This window comes from Thunnus albacares, chromosome 2 (genome assembly GCF_914725855.1).
Source record: "Thunnus albacares chromosome 2, fThuAlb1.1, whole genome shotgun sequence".
In the NCBI taxonomy this organism is placed as follows: domain Eukaryota; kingdom Metazoa; phylum Chordata; class Actinopteri; order Scombriformes; family Scombridae; genus Thunnus; species Thunnus albacares.
This window is the reverse complement of record NC_058107.1, coordinates 9235229-9249854: the sequence shown is the minus strand read 5'-3', so window position 1 is coordinate 9249854 and position 14626 is coordinate 9235229. Positions and strand designations below refer to the sequence as shown.

Here is a 14626-nt window from a genome sequence, read left to right as displayed (position 1 = left end):
TGAACTCCCTCGTGTGACAGATTTTCATCAGTAGCTAATCAATGGAAGACTTTATCAAAAAACTACACTCTTTAATGTGACTACAGTCCCTGGGTTAGTTGAACATGTGGTCATTATATCTAACAGGAAAGTGTGTGTAGTGTGGTAGATGAGTATGTTTATATGTGTGCATGTGTTTTTTTTTCTCATAAAACCAGGTGCAGATCTCAACATTTGAACTGCAGTGAATAACAGCACAGTCTAATGTTTAGACAGCTTCCAAGTCCCAGTGACTGCAGGAGCAGCGGACATCTCAACCCATTTCAACAGGGAAAATCCGGTCGGAGAAACCTGAACAATGCTATCAGTGAGGTAAGCTTTTTTTTCACCCTCCCCCTTCAGCAGACGGGACTTTTGAATGGAAGATCGGCACAAAGACCATTTTTTTTTTTAATGAATTACAAGAATTTAATGTTTATTTTACAGATACAGAACAGTCATTCTGCTTCATTTATTTACTTTGAATTGCTGCAAGTCAGTGCCATGATACAAGCTTCTCAGAACGGCTCAAGATGTTCAGAAGTTTCACTTTCAAAATCAAATCTTGCTCTTTTTTTTTTTTCTTCTTTTTTTTTTTTACCTCAAACAAAAACATTTCGATGTGTTTCGACACCCTCTCTGATGAGCTCAACATGCAAACATCTCGTCTACCTAGAAGGTTGAAGGACTATATAACATATGGCTTTTTTGAAAGCAATAAAAACAAGGCAAATCAAAAAGTGCATCCAACACAAAAAAAAAAAAAAAAAAAAAATTCAATTCCAGTCTGTGATCAAATGTATTGTCCGTGTTAAGGAGAGGTCCCTCCTGCCTCCTCCGTTTGCTGGCTCAATGTCTGCAACACTCAGGTAAGAGGTGCTGATGTGGAGCTATTGCCATTTGGGTTCAGAGGTCAAAGCAGACCTCTTCAAGGGCTCAGAGCAGGTGCCCATGCTTCCCGCTAAGATGCATTTCCTTTAAATAAATACGGCAGGGTTTATCCAGCAGAAAGGAGTTTCATTCCGTGAACGCACCCCGCAGGTTGTGTAAGCCATCAATAGACAGGACTGTGTTGCCTTTCCTGCCTGTTTCCATTCCCACAGTGCTGTTTGTCGTTAGCCCCGCTGGACAGCAGTCATTATCTGGGCCCGTAGTCATAGTTAGAGGGGCCACTGGTGGCTGAGTACATGTTAGCTGTGGCGGGGTTCATGTGGTGGTGGTACGTGTGTCCTCTGATGCTGGGTAAAGGGTAGGGTGACGGCCTGGTCTTGGCTCCCAGGTAGTGTTCATAGGTGGTGGGGTACTTGTAGGGGTGGTGGTGCAGGGTGTCCGGGGGTAGACTGTGGGGGTCTGGCCGAAGGTCGTGCGGAGGACTGGGTCGGCCACTGGTGAGCGGGACAGCGTGGAGGCCTCCCGGGACGGGCAGGGCGGGGCTGAGGACCCGGGACATTAGCTGGTGAGCTGGGTCAGCGTGTATGGGCGTGCCGCTGGGGTCTCGCTCGTATTCCCGCCGACTGTCCTCTGTGCAGGAAAAACACAAAGAAAAAGAAAAAGACAGCACAGTCAGAGACGGCCGACATGTTGTGCATACCAGCGGGTTCTGTGTATTTGCTTTAAAACAAGTGTGTTCAGTTCTGTTTTTCTAAATAGTGTCTGACAGATATTTAAAAGCTCAAACTGATACTGTTGTGTATTTGGTTTGAAGCCTATGACAGTTTATATCATGCACTAATATTGAATAAATTCCCCAAAAAGTATTAGTATATATGACATTGCAAGCAGGATAGAATCAGTATTCAGATCACTTGATAGTAAAAGTCTACATTGAAACACAGAATAATTAATCATTAAAAAATAATCATCAAAAACATTTAAGCATAGAAAATAATGCATTTTACTCAGAATGTTGCATTACAGGTCATTGCAGAACTTTCCAGTTTAAACTGTAATTATAAAATTCCTTGAAATAGATTAAAAGCTATTTAAAGCCAAAAGTCAAATATTATCTTCAAATAAAGATTTAACTGATCAAATTATTAAAAACTAATCAAGGAAACTGTGTTAAGAAAATCAAAAAGTTTTCTGGAGCTGTGGTCACTTACAAAATAACATAAACGCCTCTAGTACTCTGCCAGTGACTGATACTGACTGGCTGATATTTGATGTTTAATTAAAAGCCAGTGTTGGCCTGATCCTGACTGCATAAGTTAAGGATAAGGAAGTCAAAGAAAATGAGATGAAACATGCCACCAGTTGAAAGAAAACCATTTCTACGTCGGCTGAATAACATAACATGACTTTATTTCATATTTGATAGCAGGCATGAGTTTTGAAATGAAACAAAGAGTTAGCAGCAGACCTTTCTCTGTGCCGTTCTGCTGAGGGGGAGATGACATTGGGTTTCTTGTTCTGGCAAAGGCACTCATTATTGGCAGAGAGCCTGGCCTGTGATTCCTGGGCCTGGAGCAGGGAGATTGGATTCAGTTACACACTCATTTAATGAATGCCAAGGGCACAATTTCTTTATTATATATTAAAATGATGAATACACATTTTAATTTTACACTCACGCATGTAATGAGCATTTACACATCAACAGGCCCTCAATTTACAGTGAATGAAATGTTAATATGAAGCAACCTCCATGACTCAGATTGGCCTGTTCTATAATATAATCAAAAATCCCCTGAAACTTAGTAATCAATTCAGTGAATGCTTTAAAGGAAAAACCAGTAATTTGCAGAGGTGGATGAACAGCATTTGGAAAAAGCGTTTGTTTCATTTGCCTACAGTACCATGTGGGTGGGGTTTACCACACTGTGACAATTACGAGAGTGTCTGGTAATTTGTCAATGACAGAAAAGCACAGTCGATTAACTTTGAAACAATAATCAGTGATTTCTAAACTTCATAGTACTCATTGTGTGCTTTTATGTGGCAAACTCCACCCATCTGGCACCTTTGTGTGATAAAACAAACAACAAAAGTATTTTGCAAATGCTCTCTGGCCCGGGGTCTGTTGTACATTTTTACATCATGTGGAAACATGCCAAACAGACTGTGTTATATAAGCATAGAAGCTCACCAGTCCTCTGGGTCACAGTCCCTGAAGCCCTTTGCAAAGGGATTGCTGGCTATCTTCAGCTGCGTGATCTGAAATCAGGAGAAAATCAAATAAACCTCAGTGTTGTATATACTGCACATATACACAATGTCATTTCCATTTCTATTCACGTAGCAGTGATAGGCTGTGAAAGCCACTTTATAAAATGTATTTTTCAAAACCATTTCAACCACTTTTTCTAAATATAAAATATGCAGCTAAACAGTTGTCTGTTGTCCATGTGTATTAAAAGAGATTAAAGGGGTAAATGAATGTGGTGTTCATGTTATTGTTTTTCTGCACCCTGCACTGCACTGTAACTTTTACAGCTGCATGTTTTTTTCATTTGTAAGTTCTCACAGAGGCACATTCATGATGTATTTATAATTGTAACTTGAGCACATTTCTCACCATCATAATTTGATCATATTTCATTTCAAATCCAATTCAGTTACTTTGTATCATTTTCTCTCCATTACATGAAGATAATCGTTTATGAAGGCGGGACATTAGACACAGTAACTGCAGCCATCAGGTTAATGTTTGACTCCGTAGAAGCGCTGAAGACGCGACGCTGATGTTAAACAGAGCAGAGTCGACGCATGAAGACAAACACAGTGTGCGCACAGATCAGATAGTGCTCAACACAACTACAACCACTGGTTTGTTTGATCAGAAGCATAAAATGTAACGTAGAAATAACAAACAGCAGTTTTACAAATATCCCTGACAGTAGTGAGCTGAGAGTGACCTTTTCTTAGGCTTTCATCGTGCTAATATTTTTTTCTGACGACATTACTGTAATATTGCCATAATGTCCAAATAACAGAGATACTATATATTTCTGGCAATCGGATGATAAAGTGCGCTTGTGCACACACAGAGTCGTAAATAAGGTTTCTTACCCGGTGGTTCTGGTAGGCTGTGACCGCTGTGAAGCGGGTTTCTTCAAAAACAAAGGTTTTATAATTCTCCTCTGCGTATTTCTCGCTGTCCTTGCGGGGATCCACATAGACCACATGAAACCTGGGCTGGTAGCGATGCATGGAGTTCAGAATGATCTGTAAGAGACAAACTATGCATCAACACCCAACTATAATGCACATTGCACGTATGCTTGTACGCTATTGATCTTTTAGTTTCAATAGAATGAAGTGAAAATTAAATTCATAAATAGAATATAAAGGTAATAAAATAAACAAAGGATGGAGTTGGCTGACTTATCAAAAATGATGATGATTTAACAAATATGAATACATTGTCAACCATCTCCAACAGTGTGGGCATAAGCTGGTTTAAATGCAGCAATAACATTTAACTAATACTACATGAGGATAATTAACAACATAATTCTCAGTTGGACGAGTTTAAAAGCATAACCACAGAGACATGATGATGAATGAACGATGCTTGATTCTTTTCAGTATTTGCTAAAATACAAAATTGGAAAACCCCCAATTTGCTTTCTAATTTCACAACTATTACAATGACACACTGAGGCAGACTGGAAAGCTGTTATAATTTGCAGTGGTGAAATATTCCACTTCCCTTTCGTCATTTCTGGAGTAAAGCCTGATGTGCAGCGCTATTTTAGTGGACTGAAAATAGGCTTTTGGCAACATTTGCGGATTAGTCACAATATCAAAGTTTGTCACATATTAAGTATCCAAACATTCAGCTTCTCCTTAACGGTAATAATATTTCTAGGACATATTCTGTGTGAATTAAGAGTTTATATTTGGCCCTATAGCACTTTTATAGACTATCACTATGCGTCAGTAAAATTTGTATAGAATCTTATATGGTGCTTAATTCTGCTGCGTCTTCTGTATTATAATTATAGTCAATTCAATAGCTTTTGATTCTGATTTGCATATGGCAAGTATTGCTCTCTTTCGAAAATAATTAGTGATCTATGCGCCGATATATTCTTATGATCATGTTGGAGTCTGTGAGTCTTTTTTGCATGCATTAATTTCCTCTTCCAACTGTGCACTTACGTGGCCGTTGTCATCCAGGAGGTTGTTGGTGAGTTTGAGTTTATCAAAAGAGACAATCTGTTTCATCCACTGTGCGCCTTTGGCCGGAGAGTCCGGGTGGTAGTGGACCCTTCCCGGTGTGGCGGGATCAGCTTTACCGGCCACCAGCCACGATGAGCTGTGGAAAGCATATCTGCAGGATCGAAAGAAGTGACTCAGACACGAGTTTCCTGGTAGCATTGTACTTAAACATTTCCTTTTTTGGACCTCTCCTCAATTACGCACTTCGAATAAAATTTTTATATGCCCTCGAAGACAAATAAAAGTCGCATACACGCACACAGAAGGTGCAACGTGCGTGGAAACGTATGTAGAAAAAGAATAAATTAGCTTTTGACATTGAATTTCAGTATAATGTCAGCATGCATTGGTCACCAACATATTTCATAAATTGGTTGGTTATTATTTATCAATAATAGCCTGGTCTAAATGTTATAATATTATATTTTAATAACACGCAGGCCTGTGTATTTATGTATTCATTTATACATTCCCATTATTTTTATTACACAGGCCTATAACTCTTTTAAAGCCTACTGTAGTTTCTTTGACGTTGTGGAATTTAATACTGTAAAGTGTGGGTCTTGCAGCTCAATAAAAAGCAGTACAAAGTTTTTTACGGTCTTGAAAGTGTGTTTCAGTCGTTTAAAAACACCCAAAAAGTTACCTGTAACGTTTGTCGTCCACAGGCAGGAAGTCCATCAGGAGCATGTAGTCTGCCATGGGATCCATCCCGAATATTTTCACTTGGAAAGTTGGAAACATTCTCCTGGCGAAGACAAAATCACGCAATGAGTGTTAAATCGAGGCTTTAAATGGTTGCTATTGCTGCTTGCATGGGTGCATATTTTATTTTTCTGCCCCACTTTTAAAAACTAGATCATCTGTGTGTGTGTGTGTGTGTGTGTGAGAGAGAGACGGTGGTGTTTCACAGACACAGTTTGAATTATTTAGAATTTGAGAGAGAAGCCAACCAATGATTTTGCCAAAGTATTTTTCAGAAAGCCAGCATGTTTGTAGAGAGACGTGCAGCTCCAGGCCGTCAGAGCTTAATTTGGCCTGAGATGGAGGCTACAACAAGTCAGAGGCTTCAAGCTATTGAAAATGACGTGATCCAGTCAGTGCGTAACCAGATAAAATTCTGCTTGATGGGACTGGAGCTTCGAGTTTGTTGCCTTTTAACTTCGCTTTTGTAACTTCTGGCAAAGCTCTTTCTTCTGCTCATATGATGAATTCCAGACACACGAAAGCCTGCAGACATGTAGAGGAAATACACGCGCGCCCAGAGGTGTTATTTTGAGTATAGGCGACGCGAATTTGCAGTTTTTTTAAATTCAGGATCTAAAAATATGTCCATAAATGTATTTTAATGAAAAAAAAGTAAGGTGACATACCGGTGACCTCTATTCATTTATCTACAATCACATTTATCGCCAGAAATTGTGATTCAACATCTTTTGTTTTGCTGCAATTTTTTTAATCTGATAAATTCAGCGGCACAAATATATGTTTTTTTTTTTCCTTTCATCTCATCGATATTACTCTGTAGGGCAGATTTATATCCTACAAGAACATCAGCTGTAAGTTGAGTAATCCGCCAAGTCAGTGAAAGGGATCCTAAAATCAACGCTCAATTAACGTCAGTGTTGTGGCTAGGTGAGGCTGAAGGAGCTTTTAAAGTGCTCTGCAGCAGATCTCCTTTCTCCTGTCAGACAGCGCAGAGCGGAGAAACTGAACCCTCACTTTCAGGATTAACTCAATTATCTGAAGCCTCTTTATATTATTATTATTGTTCTTGTTATACAAGAAGAACTCAGGACGTCGTTAACTAGACTCATCCGTGCCATATCTAGTGTTAATTGGAAGAAAATAATTGCTGCTGAATATTAGAGTTACATTGTATTGACTCTCCACAAAGGTCAGAGGTCAGAACTTGTAGGTTTTGCGTCCTGCGCAACGATTAAACCGGAATAAAGTGCATAATCTGCAGCAGAAAAACAACCTCTCTCATCCGTCTAAAATTATTTGAAATAAGGAAAAAGGCAAGCACGTGCCGCGGTCCAGATAAAAACAAGACGGCAACGCTGTTATCAGCTCGTATATAGGAAACACGGATTAAACGCCATAATGGTCCGTTTAACAGCGGCGCATAAAACTGAGACTGACGGTGAAGAAAACCAGCCGAGAGTCACAGTTAATGGATCTATAAAACCCAGCAGGATCAGATCAACATGGTGTTTACAGCTGACACACACACACACACACACACACACATACACACACACACACACACACACACACACACACACACACACACACACACACACACACACACACACACACCATGCGTTTGACCTCCTAATGTCTTACGTGTTTAAACGTTTCTAATAGCAGGCCCGCACTGCTCAGCAAACTGCAGCTTTGAATAGGCTACAATATTTTATAAATCCGACAAAAGGATTATTTAAGCGTTAATGTGCGAGAAACAAGGTGATGATTTCAGTTTGTTGTTCAATAATGCGAGGCAGTTTTACCACTATATATTTGTCTATCTGACGTCAGAAATGAATTACACTGCTGAATAATTAATAGTGAAAAATTATGAACTTCACAAGAAGAGAATAAACAATATTTTTAATGAAATTCTCCTTTCCTTTTGTTTGGTACTCTTTGTAATTGTATGCGCGTGCATATAATTAAATTAAAAAATCAAACAGTGAAACTTAATGGAAATATTAGCAAGTATATGCTACATAATTGATTTGCGTCATCAACGTAAATTCTCAAAAATACTTTCATTTTTAAATATAAAAACTTGAGTCTTTTGACACGATCATTGTTCTTAAGGCGGGACAAAAAAGTCAAATCTAATGATTAAATACAGCCTGGTCTGTGTTCGGTAATATCTGTTCTGTCCACATTTGCTCTGGGCTTATGTGTGGAAAAGTAACTCCTTTGCCCTGTGTGTTATTCGCGCTCACCTGCCAGCCTTGGTAACGATCATCTCCGTGCCCAGCTGATTAAATTCGTCCCATAAAGCTTTCATCTCCAGCTGGACGTTAATGTTGGCCACTTTAGGGTTCTTCTTCACGATGGTTTTGCTGTTCGGTGTGGAGTTGGAGGAAGACGAGGAGCAGTTGGGAGTCCCGTTGTCGCTCGGCGGGGCCTGGCCCGGGTTGGACCCCGGGTAGTTGTAGTTGTGCTGGGCGGCCGGACAGGGCTCAAAGTGGGACTCATGTTGACTGTAGGGGTCCCCGGGGGACGGAGAGAGGTGGTAGCCCCCCGGCGTGTTGAGGCTGCTCAGGCTGCTCGTCGTGAAGGCTGCAACATCGCAAAAATGGGACAGCTGCGTCAGCCACGGACTGGATATGGCTGAAATCATCCCAAAAGACTTGATTTACTAAATATGCCTTGCACTTTGAGTCGGTTACAACACAGACAGTAAAAACAGAAGCAGGATTCAGTGATCTCCAAATGAAGATGTCAGGCAGAAGTGCACCCCTTTCGGTTTAAAAGTTTCCGTCTCGGTTGCTCATTAATCCCTGAGGTTGCATCCACTGCCAGCATACTACAGTCTGCCTGATCTAAAATACCAAACGTCCGAATAGTGACGAAATGTTTCCAAAAGCTGCGCCGCTCTCGTCGAATCTCTGAACTATTTGCAGAAACGAGCTTCGAGTGCGTGTGAATTAGTTTTCTCTTTGGATCGATTGCGCTCTGAACGGCCTCTGTTGTGCGCTGCTGCTGTGTGTTAAACTGCAACCCAGTCTCCTCTCTTATCTGACGCAGAGGGCCTCCCCTTTGCGATAAAACCGGTTCTTATTTCTATTTAGATAAGGAACTGCAGGTAATGTGCCTTTTCCTCGCCTTGGGACGAGACTGATTGACAGAGAAGTGCGCCCCTTTTTAATGGGCTTTCCGGCACCCATTTAACTTTTGGATAAGGATATCGCCCACATCACCCCCGTTAACAAACAATAGAGGATCTGGCCCGCAGAGTGGAGTGTAAACGGGTTACAAGGTAAACACACATTGATTTGCATGAACAAACAAACAGTCAGCAGGTGACTGTTGCTTATTGGACAAATAGATCTATGGAATTGATATACACCCCCCTCCGAGCTGGATATGCTTATTATGGTCTGTTTTTACCATTACGCACTGGGTGCCCGTGTAAACCCTCCTCCTCCTCCTCCTGGCTTCATTTTCAATGTAGGCCTATGTGATTCTGTCCACGAATTAAAGTTGACTCAACGCGTTGGGGTTTTGCAATGGGAAACTTTTTTTTTTTTTCTCCACTCTGGCTGCTTTTGTGTGGACAGACTTCTCCTCCCTGGTGATCATTGCCAGGACTGAATTTGCATTATTTTTCATATAGTAGGTCAACTGTGTCAGAATCTATTTTTATAATCATTTTTTATTCATGCAACCAAAACAACGCATTCATGTTTGAAACCAACTGTGCGTTTTGAAAATATCGATTAACCGAGCAGATGCAATGTTGTTATGTCATTTCGGGTGAGATGGTAACACATGCTACAGCAGCTCTATGGGCATCAACAAACAAATTTACCTTCCATTTCCCGGGTGACAGTGCTGTAGTGCATTTTAAAGGAACAGTGGTTGTGCAGGTCTGGCTTGTCCAGGCCGGCGCTCTGTTTGTCAAACGCTGCGTTTCCTGCTTGCTCTGCAGCCGAAATCAAAGAGGCAATACTGAAAGCATTTGCCTTTGGAGAGAGGGGACCGCCGTCGTCCATAGGCAAGGGATCGAGTCGGGAAAAGCCGTCCCTCCTCCTCCTCCTCCTCCGCTTTCCAACCGCTCAGAAAGCAGGAGAAGGCTGCGTACAATGGAGAGGAACATGCGCCAAAATGGGGTTTTCACATTCCGCCACCGGCGATCCGTGGGTGCGAGAGTCTGGGGTAGACAGTTCTTAAAGTATTCCCACGGCTACTGTGAAGACGCGAAAAGCTCCCCGGTGCTCAGACTCATCTGATTAACCCTTAAACACCTCCTGGTGTCAAAACATAGTTCATCCGCAGAGAAGAGAGAGAGAGAGCTTGCCTTGTTTCTCCTCCGGTCGGTGGCGGGGTGGTGTCATCTGAGTACTGCCTTGAGGAGAAGCTACTACTGCTACGAGAATGTCAAAAGTGAGCGAGATCCACGCCTCCCCTGCACCACAAGGAAAAAAGTGTCTGCGCTCTGCAATGGATGTTTTATTTCAATAAGAGCTTGTCAGTCATTTGAATTCAACTCCAACGTCACTGCAATGTCCGGCTTCAAAGTGCGCCACTTTTCCAGTAAATTATGCGCCCATATATGCGAGTGCATATTTTAGCTGTCCAAGCCCCAAAAGCGCTGCCCAGTCCCCGAGTTTGCATGGAACATCAGGGGCTGCGCTGCAAAAACACACGGTCTGAAGAGTCTTTTACGCGAGAGTTCAGTCTGAAAATGTATTTTACTTTAAACAAGCAAGGAAAAACATGGACAGATAGAGGTGAATTCAGATTGTTTACTCGGTTTCTCATGTTAGGGGTGTTTCTTCAGTCAAGTAACACACAGAGATAAGAATATTTCTTTCAAAAGACAACAGAGATCCAAGAAATGCAGAAATGGAAACAAGTGAGAAGTGTCAGATATTTCACTTTACTCAAGGAGTGATTCACTAGTTTCAGATATAGGTGATCATATCCATTAAAACAGTAGTTTCACTCATTCACACCAGCCATCCATCCTTGCACTCATTTATTTTTCTACTGAGCGCTCTTCTCCAAAAACAATATAATGCCAAATCGCGTAATTTCACGGGAATTTATCTCAGATTTACACAGTCCATTACCTCTGATATACATCATTACATACAAAGACTCAGAGACATTTTTTACCGAGCAAAACGCCACCAGTGCAGTCAGTAAACAGAGAACATAAACACACGTGGCACTTGAGGCCGGAGCTGGACTTGACCTCTCCGCCTTGCGAATCCAGTATCGCCTTGTTGGCTCTCAGCTTATCGAGGTTCATCTTTAATGTGCAGCAACCAAAGATGTGTTTTGTTGGGTCGACTGTGACATCGCCCGGATAGAGTCTAATTTACACCGGAGTCATTGAATTAAGTGTGAAGGCAGCAGCGGGATTCTGATGGGATAAAGCAGTTAGAGGATTATCTCTATTTGTTTTGGATGTTTCTCCACAGGAGCCAGTGATCATAAATAAACTACTGCAATATGTTGTTAAAGGCAAATATTTAGAGAGATAGATAGAACATCATGTAAGATTACAGTTCACACTCGCTTCTGTTTATTCATGAAGTGAGCCTGTGCGCATTGATTACTGCATAAAGGAAATCAAGCATGGCGCAGTCAAAACCGGTGTAAACCATCGCCCACATGATATATTCCTCCCAGTGTGTGCCGGCCTTTTTTATCAGATATGATGCCATCAATACCGACTCACTTCATCATTGCCAAGTCGGAAGCCTCCTTTGTAAATACTCAGGTGATAACAGACAAAATACAGGAGCGGATCGAAATGGGAAGAGACTGTGTTGGAATTCGCTCGCAGGCCTCAGCAGCGGCCAAAGCACAGCGGAGGCATTCAACAGTGCACTTGAGAACATAAAGACGAACTTATAGGAGACATTTAGAGGGAAAAAAAACCCCCATCACATTTAATTTCCTTTACGGAAAATAACAATTCTAACTAATTTAAGAATGGTGCCGTTCATGTAGATGAACCAGGGCAGAATTAAAAATGAAAGCATATAAATAGCTGATTAAAGAATAGTATATAAATTAACTGAGTAAAATACTAACTTTAAGTCTTCTTATGAATAAGAATCTTCTGACTTTCGTTACATGGAAGTGAGCAAGTGATGAATCACATTAAGGAAACTGAATCTCTGCAGTGATATAATATCACATGTATTTATATTCTAAGTAGAATAGATGTAAACTCACTATTAGGTACAACAGACACATTTTGATACACATACTACAATAGTATTATATCCAAGTGATTTTTTGTTATCGTTCAAGCAGCTAAAACAGTAGAAAAAACTAATCTTTGGTTATATTTAAAATATATCTTTGCCCTGTAGGACTCCATGTTCTGCTGACTGTACACTACAGACTGTAACACACCCAAACCTGACAACATCTAGACAAAGTGGCTAAAGTATGTGAACAGCTCTTACTGATTAGAGGATACAGGCCCGAACACCCGGCTGCACCGTCTCACTGATTCATGGAGACAGAAAAACGTGGACACTCATACATTTCTCTACCAGCTGTTGCTCTACTGCCAATACAAAATCACATCTTTGTGTTTGTTTTTTTTATAGAATTATTATGATGTTGAAATTATTTAAGTTGTGGCCAGTATGAGAATTTGTTAATCACAAAGTATTTAAATAATTTGAAGACTGTAGGTGTTGTGAAACAGCCTTTGATATAGTGATCAGGGACTAGTTTGTCATAAGTTCTTGCTGAACCAACGTCTTTTGAAATTTGATTAAACTTAGCATTGGGTATCACTCGTATGTCGCCATTTAAAGCGCCTATATTGAACTCTGACTGGTAGCCCTGCTGATGTGGGGTAATATCAAATGCGACTTTTGCTTACGCACTGTGCTGCAGGCTTTTCTCCTTAACTAATTCATTTGGGAACGATGTAACTGAAAATACATTCTGAATTTCACAGATGTTAATTATTTTTTTAGAAGTAAGATATTCTTATTATTTTAATATTGTTGGATATTTCTACATTTCTTTAATTTCGAAGAAAAAATATACATAATCATAGCGCTGATTACCTGACATCCCTTAACCAGTGTTCTTGTCTTCGGACGCACAGTCAGACTATATTAGGTTAACTGACAGGCGACTGCGCAAGGATGACAGGACCAACAGAGGACAAACCTGCAGATCCTCCGTGCCATTTGGCGTGCGCTTTTACGCACTTGAATGAGCGCATAAATATATTTTAGTTTGATAAGAATATTTCCAAACATACATCGATCTGTTTGTAATTAAAATATATGTCTTAACACATGGTCACATGACGCATTTTGACAGACATTCAGCCACACAAAGCACAGATGCATGTTGTTGGTTTTCTTCCTGTTGTCTTGTACTGGAGGCTTCTGTTTCTCATGTAGGAAAGAAAGGCCTGTGTGGTCCTGTGTGTCCTGTTGTGGTAACATGACAAATCACCAAACCAAAAACACCTCCCGCCCATGCCTCATTAAATGGCACAGATCTCATAAACGTCAAGGCTCTGCGGCTGCTATTTTTGTGTTACTATTAAACAGAGATGTGATTAGGTCATCGGTATATCTGGAAGGACCCGTGGGCGCGCGCTCTCTTCTTCTCTCTCTCTGCTCCCCCTCTCATTTTCTCTCTCACACAATAAAAACAGCATAAAATGTTCTTTGATGTTTTTATGCCTGCGTTAAGTTGTGGAGATATTTATTTCTCCTGTCTTTCATTTAATGAGCTTGTCTCTGACACTATCAGGCTGATAAAATTATGCATTACACGCTCACATCATTTAACAGATAATAAATCACAGGTTAATCCGCTGATCATTAAAACAATGATTTTCACATTCATGTTGCGTGACTGAAACTGTAGAGACCGAGGCGGCGCGCTCCACGTATAAAACCCAATCCTATCTAAATATTAGTCTAAATCCCTGAATAAGAAGGAGAGGAAGTGAGCAGTTGACCGCTGACAGCAGAGGGCCCGGGTTGTCCCCTCTCTCCGCGGGGCTTTAGGAACTGCGCGGATAGACCCAGGTATGCAAGAGGAAATATTTAAAAAAAAGCTGCCTCAACTATCAATAAGACCTCCGGTCGGTGATCAGTATGAGGCAAAATATTCATATAAAAAAATCTGTTCTTTATTTATAAGAGGAGTTAAATCCTTCAAATGTCCTAAAATATGTTTTCACTTAAGGTTGAATTTGCACCTAATGAAGAACATTAATGAATAAACAAAATAAGCAACTGAGGAAAGTTACAGAGAAAATGTTCCTTTAAATCAGTATTATTTAATTTTTTTTAACATTGTATTTATGTATCGACGCAACTAACGAAAACATCCCTATAAACTAATATTTCTATAACATTCTTGCAGGAAACTGCTGTTCTCAGTGAACACAGACCTTCGAGGTCTTTTTAATACTACTTTTTCTCTTCCAGTATCGCTATAATTAACATATGAACTTGCAGTTTTGCTGCTCACTTTATTAAGCTCCAAATCTTTCTAATTCATTTTAATTTATCATTGTAACTTTTTTTTTCGGATGAAAAGTCGAGGATCGACATGCAAACATTTAAATTGTGCATCGGTGTTTAGAAGGCGACTGTAGGATTATTATGATGATTATTATTATTATTTTGTGCAGGTGCGAACAGTCTACTGTCTTATTACACCCGTAGTGGCCTAATTTTGTCGTTCGGTTACATTT

General features: G+C 40.4%; 1 protein-coding gene across 2 annotated transcripts; it reads right to left on the bottom strand.

Annotated features, from left to right (window-relative positions):
- Positions 1-357: 357 nt before the first annotated feature.
- tbx1 (T-box transcription factor 1) lies at positions 358-12882 on the bottom strand. Of its 2 annotated transcripts, none has more exons than XM_044364791.1 (8): positions 9734-12882; positions 8142-8481; positions 5828-5929; positions 5122-5293; positions 4027-4182; positions 3104-3171; positions 2378-2478; positions 358-1539 (listed from the first exon to the last, which is right to left on the bottom strand). In XM_044364791.1, the coding sequence occupies exons 1-8, from the start codon at positions 9915-9917 to the stop codon at positions 1157-1159; spliced, it is 1506 nt and encodes a 501-aa protein (XP_044220726.1). In that variant the 5' UTR covers positions 9918-12882; the 3' UTR covers positions 358-1156. The 2 variants fall into 2 exon arrangements, with proteins under 2 accessions (XP_044220726.1, XP_044220725.1); XM_044364790.1 differs by having other exon boundaries at positions 8142-8532; positions 9734-12881.
- Between the last annotated feature and the right edge of the window lie 1744 nt (positions 12883-14626).